The 17,116-nt window shown below is 38.2% G+C and overlaps 1 protein-coding gene across 1 annotated transcript; it reads right to left on the bottom strand.

Annotated features, from left to right (window-relative positions):
• Positions 1-5,189: 5,189 nt before the first annotated feature.
• On the bottom strand, positions 5,190-15,537 carry LOC145773296 (ankyrin repeat and SAM domain-containing protein 3-like). The gene is made up of 14 exons (XM_082584795.1): positions 15,265-15,537; positions 14,412-14,517; positions 13,515-13,713; positions 12,514-12,635; positions 11,510-11,591; positions 11,257-11,380; positions 10,031-10,189; positions 9,874-9,941; positions 8,982-9,106; positions 8,280-8,424; positions 7,892-8,064; positions 7,198-7,252; positions 6,868-6,926; positions 5,190-6,784 (listed from the first exon to the last, which is right to left on the bottom strand). Exons 1-14 carry the CDS (start codon positions 15,338-15,340, stop codon positions 6,721-6,723), a joined length of 1,557 nt encoding a protein of 518 aa, XP_082440921.1. The 5' UTR covers positions 15,341-15,537; the 3' UTR covers positions 5,190-6,720.
• Positions 15,538-17,116: the final 1,579 nt, after the last annotated feature.

Raw genomic sequence — 17,116 nt, 5'->3', positions numbered from 1 at the left:
GCTTATCTATGACAACATATCCTCTTTCTAGTAAAATACAAAAAAGATAATAACATCTTTGTTTTTCACCTTATGAATGAAAAAAAAAACGATAGGAACATATTTAAGGATGTGGTTGTATTTATACGAACAAAAGAAAATTACCTGAGTTGGAAAAACAATTCTTTGGATATGAATCACCGCAGATGCAAAAATATTAAAATCAACAAGACAAAGATACGATCAATTGTCTCTGTGGAAAAAGTACTAAGACGGAAAGAATGCAAAAGTAATTTGCAATTAGATTTTCTATTGCTTGTAAGGAGAAACTCCAGCCTAAAGTACATTGCTTGAGAAATAATATCTAGGTGCTATATTACAGTCTAAACCCAAGGTATGATGCAATTCGTGTTTCCAAGGTTTCAATTAAACTTTGTTACAAAGCTGCGGTTATCAATTATTATTTCTTGATTCCATTTAGTTGTCTTGAAATAGTAAAATATGCTGCAGTGCCAATCGCCAAACATTATGAATTTCATGCCCCAAAAAAACAATTAAGAGGCTATTTCAGGAAAACTTACATGAGCAATACCGAATAGTTTGTTTTCAGTTTGACTAGTAATTCATTGACCGGAAAATGTTCTAGTTTTGCAATATCTACGCTGTCTCGTGCACATGACTAGGAGGCTACGCCTTATTCTCCATTAATAATGATTACTTGCGAAGAAAATTCTGTAAACCCACAAAATGTTAAAAAAAAGGTTGAGCCTCCATTGTGCAATAGTTCTGCCAAAAGCACTTTCTCCCTCTCGTAAGATAATTATTCTTTGGAACTGTATCATAATTGATTTGAATACTGGCAGTTACAACAAGGGAAAACACGCAGACATGCCAATCCGCATGTGTGCTTGTTTGGATGATTTACAAACAAACTTGTCCACTTTCCGATGAACTATTAGCTCAAAGGCACAAAGGTCTGTATTAGTTTTACTTTTAACATGTTCTTCCCTAGCAAAGCTCATTGAAAGAAACGCGAAAGTGACCAGACCAGAACAATATTAGCCTAATTGTTGATGTCAGTTCCAGAACGCTGGAAATATACATAAAAAATACACCACAATGCGAAAAAAACACCCAATAAATTTTTCAACAGAGTTTGACAATTGCCAACGTGGCAGTTTGAGAAAATATTCTTTGATTTCATAGTTTGTACAACGATATTTGACAAACCATTAGGGATCTAATTTCTTTGCTAACAAATCACACCTCCAATTTATCTCAAAATTTGTTTCGGCAAACAAATCATTTTACATGCACATGTTATCATTTTTGGGAAGACAATTTCCACAATTTTGAAATCTATCAAAGTTACATCGACGATGTAATGTTCGAAGCACTTCACAAGGTTAGTTGGTGTTTCTTGCCTATATGTTTTTTCTTACGTATTTGACTTGTAATATTGAAAGGCAAATAAACAAACTTTTTCTCTGGGTCAAGTTTCTACACGGAAACAGAAGTGATATCACAAACAGACGCATAACCGACAAGGGGAAGAGAGCACTGTCGTTGAGAAAATAATTTGGGCCCGGTAGTCTAGTCCTACCAATGAGACCCTTGGGTCTCAAATCAAAACACTTCTAAAAAAACGCACTACATCCAAAGAATACGCAGTGTCTTCTTCAAGTTACCGAGCACCTTGGAAAGGTTATAGACTCCTAAAGTCATCCTGGGTCCGCAAATAGCTCCTAGAGCGGAACCCTCGTAGCACTAAAACTACAGAATGACTTTCTCTTCTTCATGTTTTGTGTCACAAACGTGTTTTTTCCACAAAGTGAGTATATCATTCTAGTTATCTTTGCTTTGCTCAATTTTAGCCAAAGTGAGGCTTAGACTACTTGAAAACCTGCTGCTGCAAATAAAAGACGCGACAAGAATGGCACCAATGACTTCTTGAGCGCTTGAGCCAGAATCTAAAGTTTTTCGCACTCTTTTGCCACCGAGTGGCCAGTGTCAAAATAATAGTCTATACCAACGGTGTTCAACCTGCGGCCGTACGGCCGCATGCGGCCGTCGATGAATAATTCTGCGGCCGTTAACACGTAATTTAATAAGCATGTGTTGGCGGCCGTTCCCTTGTTGAAATAAAACATTATTTTATTAAAAAAACTGAAATGTATTTTAAATATTATAGGCTACAGGGATATCTAGAACCACTGGATACCCTTGTAATTATATATAATATTTCAAATTTTAGAGCTTGAAAAACATTTTTATCACAAGATTTTGTAGGCTAGGATATATTGTTAAAATCGTTTTGAGACAAAACTTTTTCCTCAACCCGATTTCATTGTAACGGTAGCCTATATTGCATTACCGTATGTCCTTAAAAAGAAAAAGAACAATAACAGAGGAGAAAAGGGTATTCAATTCCAAATGGGAGTTGGGTTATTTCATGAAGGAGACGGCAGCGCATACCATGCTGTGTTTAATATGCAGACAAGTATTTAAAACTGTTAGAGAAAATGCAAAGCAGCATTTTCGTCGTCATATGTCACACAATAATGCATAATTGGAAGGCGACTCAAGGAAAATCTGTGTAGAAAATTTAAAGTAAAGTGTGCGACAACAGGAGACATCTTGGATGTCCACTTTCATTTAATCGAACAATAATCGCTGCGAAGCTTCTTATAGAGTGGCATATCGTCTTGGTGTAGCGGGAAAGCCTTATTCGGATGGAGAACTTGTTAAGCGATGTCTCACAGACGTTGTTAAGTGCATTCATCCTGGTAAGGAAACTGACTATTTTTCAATTGCTCTCTCGCGTAATACAATTCAACGTCAAGATGATATCGCCAAACAGTGGACCCTCCGCCTGCAGACAAAGGTTAACAAAGAAGCAACTTTGTTTTCACTGGCTATCGATGGATCGACTGACATTAAGACTCTGCGCAACACGAACTATTCTCTGGTGTTTTTGGTACTGTGTTGCAAGATTTTGCTGATAGTTTTCAAGATTTTCAAAAAATTTTGCAAACATTCGACTCGTTGCCTTTCCACACTTGGTTGAAACCAAAAGTGCTCCGTTACATCTTCAGATGTAACTGGTGGAATTAAAAAATACTGAGCAGCTTGTGACTATAAGTTCAAGTGCGAAGAAAATTGCTTGACACGTGGAAAAGTGCACTTGATTAATTATCCAATGTTGCGAGAATTGGCAAGAGGAACTCTTGTGATTTTTGGAAGCACTTACTTGTGCGAGTCTGCCTTTCAGTACCTGAAAAACGAGTACCGAACGCGATTGTTGGACGGAAACCTGGAGTTTCAACAAAGACTGATGATATCTCGCGAACTTCCCAACTTTGCAAGTTTATCTTCTCGTATCATGCAAAATCAAAGGAGTCAGTAGTTGCAATGTCACAGACAGAATAAATTCATTTCAAAAGTGTTTGATGTTTCATGGCACTATTAGGTATAAGTATGATAAGTTTATTAGACATTAACGAATAAATTCTTCTCTTACTGTAGACAACGCAAATTAAAAAAAACATCATTTAAAACTCACTAGCGGCCGTGATTCACTGAATTAATCTGAATGCGGCCGGCAATAGCAAAAAGGTTGTGCACTCCTGGTCTATACAATGAAACCCATTTAAATACTCTAGGGCTCAATCAACTAGCCTACTCTGGTCCGCTCCGATTGCTCATTTGATAAAGTGCCCGGCTTCACGAACGAAGAAATAGAAAGAAACGGCCGCAATTAGCACATTGCGGTATCAAAAACAATTCACCCCGTTAGCGCAGTGGTTGAACGATAGCGTCAAGATCACCCGGTTCTCGGGGTACGCTTGAGCAACGCATTTCAGGACTGTGGATGGAATAATTGTATGGCGATAACATTTCAACAATCGGAAACTTCACTCTGCCAATCTCGGTACCGGTCCTGCGTCAAAAGCCTCTACAAGTATGCGAAACTGCCAGGAATAACAAAGGCTTTGTCAGTCCGAGGATAAAGATTCAAAACCAACCAATTAAAAAAATATTCTGCTGATTTTATTTGAAATCTCCGAGCGATGTTTCGTGAGTCACTCTTGAGTGCCAAAGTAATAAAACACAAAGCAGGGCGTATGGTATGGTAACACTGGACAAAATCGCCTTGACCTATCTTTCCACCATCTAGGCCTATTCTGAACGAATTTGAAGTACCAATATTAGTAAGTTATGTCATGAGACAGACTTGGTGGTGCACAACGTGAATCGTTTGTAGCAGTTTTGTTGGTCAATTCAACTACTTTGTCGCAAAGACGCCATTTTCCTCTTGGTCGACCAACGCTTAAACCATTGTCTCCACTCCAATACGGAGTACGGTATGCTTTTTCATACGAGCACTCGCGTCGACTAAAATCAAAACACTCGTGCCAGCCACTTAGCTTCTCTTGTGAACACACAGCGTTGGATGCGTTTCAAAACGCCTTCGTACGGGCGCCAGGCTTGTCGCTCAATTGTGCTCCAGGGTCTTCCTGCGAGTGTGGTGCTGAAAAGTTTGCAGACGACATCATCAATGATTGTTCCATCTTCCGCCCATCAAATGGAGCAAAAAGCTTAGAAGATTGCACCAAAAGACTGGCCTCAGGTTAAAATAGAAAATCTGGCGTGGTAAAGAGACTCACGCTCAAACGTCAATTTGAAAATCCGTAATAACAAAACGTTGTCGTCCCTCGGAAACCCATGAGTACGCAACTGTATTTTGATTTCGAACAAGATAAAAATATTGCCTAAAAGTTTTTAGACAAACAGGCTACCCTACTCAGTTGTTGTCAGGATGCGACAGGCTGCTCGTTCCATGCCTGCCAAAAGAGCACGCAGTCCTGACCTTGAGCACACGATAATCCGCACGTTCAACCACTCCGCATAAGCATTAGAAGAGAAGCGCAACCGGTAGCCCAGTTTAACACGATTTGAAGAGTTTTATCCGAACCGCTGCACTAGAAGAGAAATCTAACAAAATGAGCGCATGCTTGGAGATATAGCTTTATAAACCCATGAGTTTGACCTCACATTATTTCAATCGAAAGAGTAATAATCGGTTATTTTAGTCGTCCAACAAGTCTTCTTGAATGCTAATTTAAGCTGCTGAGAACTAAATTGTAAATATTCTCAAACATAAAAAATTTCAGCTACACACTTACACAAACACAGTTTATCAAAATAAATAAAATTTCAATGTGAAGCGTTTATTTCAACAGAATGAAATTCAACGCTCAATAAAAAATATTCTGGAAATTTACTCGTCAATTTAATGCAATGTAAGTCAGGTAAAAGTCAATACAGAAAAACGCCAAGTTTACAACTCAGCTTGTTCTTCAATGCAAAATGATGAAGTTGTGAATCGAACAACAGTGAAAGCAGGTAGTAAGGTTACAGCGCATGGTGCTTCAGAAGGCAGGGTAAAGCAGATTGCCTAACTAGATAATACACAGACAACACAACAAAGCAAACATACGATTGGTAAATTGATACTGTTAGAATTTGCAAACATCTTGGAAGATTTGCCGGAGGCTGGAGTAGAAGAGCATGGCAAAACAATAATCAATTCTCGGGGTAAGAAAAGCGTTTGAACTAATGCAAAAGAGCGATTTTGTCAGCTGGAATTAAGAACAATTTCCTAGGATTATTTCATACGCGTTATCGCCTTTTGCTTATGCGAACATCCAATAATTTCAGGTCGATATACGGAGACAATGCAAAGGAAATTAGAACGCGAATCAAGTAAGGATTCTTTAAATTGACCCGGTTGTAGTTCCCTCAAGTGCATGCAGCATATATTCGAAAGCTGCTTAACCAGCCCGGGATTTCAGGCCTTTAAACAAGTTATTATACACTGAAAGCGTAAACAGCTCATTCAATATTGAGCTAACTAACAACTCTTCGGCATAAATTTTCTCGAGGGAGAACCAGCAAGCCTCGACAGTTGCAGTTGACAATTCGGCGTCACAATCTTACACGTGGCAGAAACAATGGGGGGGAATCAGAACTTTCTTGGGAGTCAAAGCAAAAGCTACAACAAGACACAGTAACAAGATTTTGAATTAAATATTGATGTACATGAGACGCAGAGATCTACTTGGCAGTATTGCTAACGATGGGAAATATTAGACTAGGAGACTTGAGAGGTTCTCGAAATAAAAAAAAAACTTAAAAATGTTTATTTTTACAACCAGGATTATCGTTTCACAATATTCACCATTTTTGTTTTACATTGTAATAGTCGGTTGTGTGGGCAAGTGGAGTGAGCGCCTGACAAGGTTTAGCAAAATCCCAGTTCGACGCTCTCATCAAAAGCACACATCGTGTCGTGGTTGGACGATTCATGACAAGCACGTAGGATTGTAGGTTGACAGACACCGGCTTGGGCCCGCTGACTAAGAATCTTCAAACAAACATAAGCTTGAACACGACAAAAAGGTTGAAAAGACATCATCGTATGTAGATTCAAGCAACGCAGCATTTAACGAGCCGTCAGCACTTCCACAGCATCTTCCCCATGTTTTTTTTCCAAATGAGGAAAACTCAACACGCCCGGAAAAAGAAAAATCCGTCGTTTTACATTAAAACGACGGATCTTGTTGTTTCTTGGTGAACGCTGCTGGACTTAGCTCCACCTTTCATAATTTAACTCGATCAGGCAACCTCATGGCGGTACAAACTCAGCAGTGTCGTTGTTTTTACGTAACGAAATGTTGCTCATCCGACGTCGTTGGAAGACTTGACGCGTTGAAGGATGTTCTTCATTTCCAGCACGAAATCTCTGAAATAAAAATTTTCAAACGTGTTAAGATGAATTGTCGTCAGCAACATTAACACGTCAAAGATGTCAATCGTCTATGCTACCTTGTGGAGTGATAGAGATCATCGACCTCTTTGACTGATGCAACTGCCCCTCGCTTGTCCTGAAAAGAAATTAAGAAATGATTTGAAGTCAAGAAACTCAAGTGCAAGATTCAAAGCGAAACCCATGCGTCAAAAAGAAATTAAATGCAAATAGCAACGATCATAGACATACAGTAAGTACGTTGAGTTGCTGCTTCAATTGAAGGTAAAAACGAAACTTACATTTATGGATGTCGGGTGTTTTGCTCATTAACACAAGGAAATTATTCTCGATCGCCCAACCGGGCGTGAAACTAATTAAAGATCTTATTATTACGTAGGATCACTTACTCGGAGTGAATTGCGATTCGATGAAGAAAGCTTGGCTGGCGGTTGAATGTGCGACCTAAAACAAAGCATTAGTTCAAAAGCACAGCAACTACGCTGTCATGACGGAACAAAATTTTGCCACGTGATTGCATGCTCCAGTGGCGGTCGAGCGACTTACAACCTGAACAGGATCAACGCTATCGAATAATCACACCAGCAAAACTCTTGGCAAAGCAATCCGTTGGAATCCAGTTGCTATTAAAATGGTTCAATGGCAAAGCCACTCCTCAGCACATGCCATGCCGATTGATGACAAGGCCTCATATCGAGGTAGGGCAGTATCAAGATGAAAGGGATATAAAGATACTTTTGTCGGTATTTAGACGCTGCGGCACGACAATGACATTCAGTTGCAATCAAGCGTGTGATACTTTTCCAATCAAGTGAACTGAGACAAGTACAGTCCCCACGGGTTTTGGGAGAAAGTCCGATAACTTTTCATTATTTTTAGTTAAAAATGCGAGTTTCAAGTATGCCTTTTAACACAGGATAAGAACCAAACAGTAGGAAGCAATAACATACACTTCCTACATTACTGCAATACATTACAAAGTTTCGTCATCATCTTACGATCTGTAAAAATGATTGACACGAAAGGTATGAACACAAACAAAAGTTAACACTACAAATGAAATACGAAAAGCCGTCGACTGACCTGAGTTGGTCTAAGTTTTGGCCAAGCTTAGTGTGTGTGGGCGTCCACTTATCGGATAATCTTCTCAGAGCAACCCAGGCCTCTTTGTGGCCGATCAGCACACCTTCTGTTACCTTTCTCAACTCACGCTCGTGACCTACCTGAGCTTCAAGGACTTCTTTGGCTTTGTTTGCCTGAAATTCGACAGAAAGTCAGATAATGAAACAAAGCAGTTACTTGACTGAAATGTCAAGTTTTATGCATAAAACAAAAGCTAAACTAGAAAACGCTCTCACAGGTCAAAATCTCACTGCAATCGAAACAACTCCGATGTTTCGATTCTCAGAGAAAAATTCAATGATTTTTTTAAGTTATCAAATCAATCGCAACCAAATACAGAAAAGATCACTTGTTTCAACTTGGTTTGCATCAGTTGAAGCTTCGCATTGAGGGAGTCAGCGTACGCGATCTCCGCTTGATCGGAGACTTTCGCTCTGACGTCATTGTTGAGGCGAGCAATGACAGATTCCATTTTCCTCCTCGGACCAAACAATCTATGAAAGGAAATGCTAAAATGTTGGACAGGAAGCAATTCGTATTTAGATTGCGACAGAAGGAACCAATTTGTTGAATCGTTAAATCTTGCACGGCAAGATGATTAACAACGTGAAAATAAAAATCAATGAAACTAAGTATCTTGTCGCAACACGCAATCCTGCGTCCGTCTCTATGGACGACAGGACGCCATGTTTTTCCGACAGCAAGGCAAGTACGTGGACACTGGCGAGTGGCGATATGCCAGCCTTTATAAGTCGTTGAGCTACTGTGGACTACGTTTTGTCTGGCATGCACCTTTTGACCATCCTGGCGCGGGTGGCCCTTCTGAGGGCAGTTAGCTCCTCTGAGAGGTCACACGAATTCTCCCTTCGTTAAGGTGATAGTCCAATTATGAGAATCTATAGTAGACCATGAGTAGACTATGTACAAAGTGTGTTCACACGGTTTTACGTTATTTTTTTCTCAGAGTGCTATGACAAAAAAAAATTTAGAAACTCGTAGGCTATTTGAACACTGCAATTACAAGATTTTACGATATCTTTACAAAACTAACTTGATTCCGATCGTTTTCAGGTCTGCTTCCGATAAAGTTAGAAATATTTTGAGATCTACATCTTGTTCTTTGAAGACACGAAAGTGTTTGCTGCATCCGATGTCCGATAACAGCGACTCCAAGTCCTAAAGAAGACGAAAGTTCGCCAGACAACATTAACTTGGCGTTGAATAGTAAATCGCGTAAGTTTAAAAAATCTAATTTGAAATAATCCTGCTTGCAACAGTTCTTTGAAGTTTTTAAATACTAACAAAGACAGTTAAAAGTTGAAACGCAAACAAAAGGAGAACACGCCCAATAATTGAGAACTAAAGATGAGCCTCTGAAAGTGACAAATCACGTCTTTCCGATGATTACACATGAACGGCAGTGATTAGAGTGATCAACAATCACTTCATTTTTGTTAAAACCACAATAAGGTTTATGGGCACGTCGTTTGAATGTGCAGGAGTTATTTTAGTTGAAATCATGAAACTATTTTCGCCACAGCATTACGTAACTTTATGAATGCAGCAAACTCACTGCTATTTCACATTGATACAACTGTCAAGGATGCTATTTTGATGATAAAAAGGTGCAAAAGGCACCTCGGACAATTGGTGTTGTTTTGGAATTCAAAAAGCTAAAAACCACCTTCGTTTCTCCTTTGTAATTCGCCAAACAGTGGATGAATGAAGTTTAAGAAGTTATTTATGCTCGGTGAACTGACGATCGTTCTTCGATAACACGAGGTCGAAAATTCTTCAATTCCAAAATTAACAGAATCGAGCAACAAAAAGCGATCGCAAACCAAATTACACACACAACAGCCCGTGCATTGCAGTGGTTTCAGGCAAGTTCTTCAATAAATCGGCAAGAAAACGAGAAGAAAATTTAAAGCAGAAATGCTTACCTTCGGCCCGTCCCATTTTGGAGGTTCTGGCGTTACATTTGCAATATGAGATGACTGATCTTGCAAAACTAAACAACAAAAACATCCAAGCTAAGCCATGTGTGCAGAACTCACGGGATGAGAAATTAAAACTGTGAAAATAGCGTAAACCACTTACATGTAGGAACTGTTGAATGAGGGTGGGGTTTGCCGTCCATACCCAGACCGGTCATTTGGGCAAACGCTTTCGGTCCAGCGTGGATGCTTGGACCAGACTGGCCACATTTGTTCCCAGTCTGCGTATCTGTTCTATTACTTTGTTGTTGTTTGAGATTAGCTGTAAATAAACGGATTTAAAATAATGATTTTGAACGTAAACTTTTGCACAGTATAAAAACAGGGGCATTCACCACAATTTCTACCAAATCACAACAGTTGCTCACGGAAGTAGTGACATAAGTTCAAGCATCAACTTTTGTGCAACCTCAAAGTTAGTGAGTCTAATTTTTTGTGGCATCCAGGCTTATGCCCGGTGATTGAAGATTTGGATTACGTGGACTCGAAGGCAAGAAAGTTCTGCCAAAGACACGGTCGCGTGCTCTTGAGCGGTGTCGAACCAGTATCTCTTTGAGCGTCGTACCAAGGCTCTCACCACTCGCCTATGTAGTCGATCTGACAATCTACGACAGTCTGAGAGTTAACCATCGCCAATCAAATAACAAGCCAAAAGACAGGTTCATACTTTCCGTATGATCGCCGGACAAACTCACTTCTTTCATTCTCGAAGACCTATTAGACCATTAGATCCATTAGAGTTAGTCCACCACCAAGCTCGTTCACACCACGCGGTCCACGATTGTGAACGAGGTTAAACTCACTTAAATGAAACAAGTGGCACATAATCCGGTAGTCACTCATAGATATCAGGGCTGTCCATAAAACGAACTTTGTATACTGTATAGTCGTGCATACGAGTACAAAACATATGTTTGCAGGTCTGGATATGTAAAGAAAAACCGATGTCCGTATAAGTTGTGGCGAAAAAGCAATGAGTGCGCTGTTCAGTGTTCACAGTTACATCGACTGGAATTAATGTTCCTAAAGTGAAGCCATGAAATTTAAACATCTAAATCCCGATATAACGTGCCACTTAATATAAATTCTGCTGTCTAAAATCCCTTAGAAATGAGAAAACCATCTTTAAACGACTGGTTTGCTTAGTGAAAAAGTACACCTAAAACCCAGCAAAAACTATTGGCAGTCAGTTTTTCCTTTATGTTGTATGTTATAAATACAACTGTAAAAAATCAGTAAAACTTAAATTGAGCAAACCACTTGGCTGGTTATTTGTGTAAAATGACTACTGTTGAGAAAAACTTGCAACTCGTTCAGTTAGTGACATACCTGGCATTTTAGGTTTCCGACCTTTGTACTGATCGATAAGATTGGCTATTTTCGTGTGGCCGTATGCTGATGCCAGTGAGGAAGCTCTTTCTCCTTGAAAATCTCGTCTCGTAACGTCAGCGCCCTAAGCAAGTCACATGGAGGATGAAGGTGCTGTTTGCAAGGATGCATTGAAGTTGACTTCAAGATTAAACACAACGTTTGGGTAAAACTCATGAAAGATCTAATTTGTTTTCCAACAAACGATTCTCACCTTCTGCAGAAGCTGTTGCACAATCAGTTCATGGCCGGACGCGGCGGCTTCCATCAGTGGAGTGAGACCTTGAGATGGCTCGCTGCAAATAAACACAAAAAGCAGATAGCTTGATGTCTTCAAGCATACCACGCGTTCAGAGTGAAGGAACCACTGTCCCGCAGTGCATTGAAAGGTAGTATTATCCACGACGTTCCAAAGAGAAGGTTGATAACACTGCCACTGGTCGAGAGCACATCTTAATCGGAAATGGCTTTATGTGATCCTAAACGTACTTTTGACGCTGATTTCAAAAATATCTATGATTTTTAAGATCTTTACATGTTTTGGTTATGAAGTTTTACCTATAAAAGATTGCATTTCGCCATTAGGCGTTTGCTTCTAATTGTTACCACAGTTCTCAACAATTGTTGCAAAATTAGGAAATGAAAATACAAGGGCATTTGGTGAAAAAAAATGAATTAAAAGTTGTCGTAATTCATAAATCCAGTTTCAGAATTCGTAACTACGCACAACACTGAAGTGCAAACATTTTAAAAATTTGATGCACCAAAGAGAAAAAAACGAGCGCAGATTCAGAATCAGTGTAAAAACTCATAAAGAAAAGTTTGCTAATAATGCTGATAGAAAAATTTAGTACAAAATTGTTAACCAGTGTAATGATTGGTATCTTGAACAGCATAAATGCAACAAAAAAGCAGCGCATCACATTACAATCGAATGCACCACTACTTTACCACTCAGACTGTTGTCAAAACGCCAACAAGCAACTCGGGGTTCTTCATACGTAGAGATTGTGACCATTTGCACCAGAGGAAGAAACGCATACAAAATGGTAGATATTCGATATCGAGATGTACATGAGCGCACTGCATAGTCTGACTAATGGTCAGACTTGAGAAATGTTCAGGATGGAAAAATATTTGCAAATGAAATTGCGCAACAACAATGCTGTGGATTGCAAAAAAATAAATAAACACACAAAAAGTGATATAGAATCTTACACCGCTTCGTAGTTGGCGCCAATCTTTAATAAAAACTCGGTAGTTTGTTGATGGCCTGAGCTGGCCGCGTGGAACAAAGCAGTCCAACCACGGTTATCCACTGCTTCAACGTCGGCTCCTTTCTGTTACATAAAGACTTTAGGTTCACTACATCAGGTAGCTATTAGGAATCCAAGTACATTCAGTGCTTCAAGCACAGAAGCGTGCGGTAGTGACGTAGCATCTAACAAACCAATAAAATTAACATTTGACAACTCGCCAGCAAATTCCAACATATATGATATTCAGCAGGGTGTGCTTGTTCCCATAATTATTATGTCGATTTTGTTTCAGTTACATGTGCAAGCAGTTAACACACACTCTGTCAATCTTTAGGTTTATGCCACAGAGTCAAAATCAAACATTCTCTCTGAAAGCAGAATCTATCAGAATTTTTTTTGTACGCAAAGTTGAAGCTTCTGTATAATAGTGATATTCTTTATACAAATTAATAATATTTAAAGATATTATACATGTTATCGCTTATCTCATAATCTGTTTCAGAAATTATTTTCTAGTTGATTGCTTAGGAAATATAGACAAAAATGCATCCAAAATGCTCTGCTTTGCTGCAGCATATGATATACTCTAGAAAAAATTTCTGAAAAAGCAGAAACTACTTTTCAACAACACACTACTAGGATTTGGAGCTAACACTTTTTGACAATGGCTTCTTGGCCTTGGTAAGAAAAACACATAAAACAATTGAGTCATGTGTAGATGGCAATTCGAAATACAGGTAGTGAAAGTGTTTTGCAGAACAATTCATCAAAAATACAACATTTCATTCATTTCTGACAACCACTTTGTTTATTTGTACGCTAAATGCTACAGAACAAAAGCCACGTATTGATTATATCAATCTCAAACGATATAATGCATTGAAAAATTATGTGTGCTATACACCGACACTATGTCATTCAAGAATAAATAATCATTGCAACTATGTTGCTGTTTAATACCTGGATCAACACAGACATCGTGGTTTCATTACCGCACATCGAGGAGAGTATCAGTGAAGAATATCCAAGACGGTTTTTTAAATTTGGATCAGCGCCAGCATCAAGTAAGGTTTGCACAGTGTTGCTATGTCCCATATAAGAAGCATACATCAGCGGAGTCCAACCACCAGCATTGGTCACATTAGGCCGTACATCTTTTCTGCAACAAGAATTCACTTTCAAGATTGTCACCGCATGAGTTGGAATAACGTGTTAAATGATGAAAATTTATTTTTATCAAAATTCTACACCAAATTACATTAATTTGCAAAATAGCTAATTGCATAGTTCTTTATTCGACTTTCGGATTGTCAACATCATTTTCAGCCTGTCTGTAATAGCCCAAGAGAAAGCCTTTCATTTTTCCTGCATTTTGACTTATCACTACATAAAACAATTTTTTATTATATATAACATGTTCTGCTATTTCTAGATTGTGAGGCTGCAAAAAGTTCTAAATTTTTTCTGCAACTTAAGGTTATTCTAAAACATTTTGGCTTGAATGCTTCTGTACAAAACATTCCAGTGTTAATGGAAGTTTCACAAATAATTGCTTGAACTTAGCAGGCAGCAGTTTTTCTGATTAGAAAAATTTGATGTTGCTACTAAAAAACTTTCATGATGCAGATAGTCTGCCAGTAATTGGAAATCAGCATCTGGCGACGGTGGATAACTTCTTAAAAAGAGAAACTTATCTACATGGATATAGGCCTAATCAGCTAGTCCAAGCAATATGACGTGTATTATACAGTTTATACACAAATGAAAAGATTTGTAAATAAATCCATTTATTTTATTTAACTCACACTGCTCAACCAACAACAAAATAAAAACACAATTTATCTTTTCATATCCTACCTGTCTAAAATATCTCGCACAATTTCTTTTTCATCCAATGATGCAGCGGTATATATATCAAATGGAATAGGATTAAAAGCATCATCTTCATATGAAAATGTTCCATCTAAAATGAAAGAGTGCATTGTACATAATAAAAAATAGATACAGTAAAACAAATGCAATGACAAAATGATTTTATAATAATGATTATTATTAATGTAAAAACAATCATAACACCCAAGCCAACAAGAATAAATTAAAATAAACATATCGATTGTGAAATGCTACCGGTAGCTATCATTAGCCTATTTTTTATTGACTAGTAGCAGGAGTGCTGTTTTTTTGGCATATTGGAATAGAAGCATGCTACTTTTGAAGTAGTGGATGCCACCTCTGAAGGTTAACTATAATCTCTGGTCTCTACATAAATGTAACCTACATTTAGGCTTATTACATAAGCAGGATTTGCTAAATGTCATACGACAAACTAGGCATGGCAATCATATAAAATCCTGAAAATCATTTGAAAAGAGAGAAACCTTTTATTTTGTCTGTTGCGAGATTAGTATACGATATAATTATAAACAATACGAATAAAACAGCACCATAAAAATCTAGATTCCACAACAGATAGGAAGCAGCAAAACACTACCTATATTAGTCATCGAGTCAGCTGCTTCAACTCACAATGTACCGGTAGCAGCTCCTGTAGGAAGATTTCACTTCTTTATCCTATAAGAATGAAAGCAATAGACAACTGCAATGCAGGTAGTATTGCCTAATTACATAGGCTAGGCCTACCTATCATACGGTACTTAGGATCTAAGGGGGGGGGGGGGCAACTTACAAAGAATGTAGCCTATAGCCATACCTTTGTTTTGTTTAATTCCTTTCCACATTGACAAACTGGAGTCAAATAAACCCGATTCTTCAAATGACTCCCCCATGATCAATGATGATTTGAATAGATCACAGTAGTTCTAATTTTTCATTCAGAACATTCCGTAATTACAAACAAGCCTAGGCTGGGTAAGTGAAGTTGCTTTTTTAATTGCCTCGTCAATATTGATTCAAATGATAACTTGATTCAACACACTATTGTCAGTTAAATTTGCCGTTCTTCGGTTGATGACACTCATTCCAGTAAAACAGAGTACAACGTGAGGAGAGACTTGAGAGAAACTGAAAATGCAAAGCACAAAAACAGAAACAGAAATACAGAATATCAAAATAAAAGTAACTTAGTGTTGCCAAATGCTACCAAATCAATTTCGTCATTGCTGTTGTTGTTGTTGTTGCAGAATTCCTCACTCTAACGTTCGTTTCACTGACACACAAACCGGCTTCGGTTTTCTTGTTTTATTATTTCTAAACAATACACTTAGCAATATTATAAAGCTGTTTTTTCACTCTAACTTTACAAAACCTTAATTTTTTCTATTTTTAATTTTTGTCGCCAACAACCTTGAAATTGAGACAAAATTTTAAATTCAGCAACACTAAAATAACTTAATCCAGTGTTGCCGGTGCCTTACCAGTAAAACTACATCCACAAGACTAATGCTGTTAACTCTGGGCTTAGCCCGGGTTTAGTTCAGAACGTGCACCGTTTTTCACGTTCAGCCGGTTCCTCTATTCTTTTCCAATCTATCATAGTTGAAAGTCTACTCTCGCACAAATAGGCTAACCCAGACAGCAAGCCCAACTGGGGCCCAGTCCAAATTCAAGTGGGTACTTGGGCTTGTGGGCATACTATGTGGGTTGTTCAAAGGTCACAAATGTGCCAACACGTCTAATTTTTGTTTAATTAATTGCACCAAAACGAGCCCACTTCTTAATTTCAACTTTTTTTTTTAATTTGAAAAAGAAAGCAGGAAATTTGAACACTAATGTGGGCTGAATCTGGGTAGCCCGGTTGTAAAATCATTCCAACATGGGTGGTAGCCTAAGTGGGTTGCTCAAAATTTTTAAAAATGTTTTATAAAACAAAAATAATTTTATTGGCTGAATAAAACAACTTTGTCAGTGTTGCTTTTATACTGCCAATAATTATTGCAAGGCTTAATGTGAGATTTCATGTGGGTTCAATCTGGGCAGCCCATTTGCACAACAATATTTTACAAAATTTAGACTTGAGAAATTTAGAGTTGAATTTCTCACATTAGTTGAAAATATTAGTAGGTTGAAATCAATACACCATTTTTTATCATGGCAACATAGGTATTTTTATGCATTTTATTCTTTTACCTTCTCTTGTTTTTTTTTGTGGTATCCAGGCTTACACCTGGTGGTTGAAGATTTAGATTAAGTGAACGAGAAGGCAAGGAAGCCAATCTTCGTGACCACCTTCAGGCAGTGATGGGCATTATCGGCGATAAATTTTTATCGCTTATCGTTATCGCTCAATTATTTTTTCAGTTATTGTTTATCGTTATCGCCAAAGGCAATATTTGATTATCGCCGATAATTAATTGCCGATAAATTTTATCAACACACAAGTGAAAAGACCATGAAAAGTAATATTTTTATTAGCCACCTAGTTAATAAAACTAAAATTAAAACCAGTTCTTCTTCAGTGCCTGAAGTGTATGTGCACAGGTCGTTGTCAGGGGAGGGGACACGCCCCCCTGCAGCGACGGCCCTGACAACACAATAATTTTTAGAGTTGCAAATTGCAATGCAATGAAATGCATGCAACAAGCCTCTTGTTGTTTTGCTGCAAT

The sequence above is a fragment of the Aplidium turbinatum genome, chromosome 1, assembly GCF_918807975.1.
Source record: "Aplidium turbinatum chromosome 1, kaAplTurb1.1, whole genome shotgun sequence".
NCBI classification, from domain to species: domain Eukaryota; kingdom Metazoa; phylum Chordata; class Ascidiacea; order Aplousobranchia; family Polyclinidae; genus Aplidium; species Aplidium turbinatum.
Note: the sequence above shows the minus strand (reverse complement) of the source record. Positions and strands in the feature narration are given on the sequence as shown.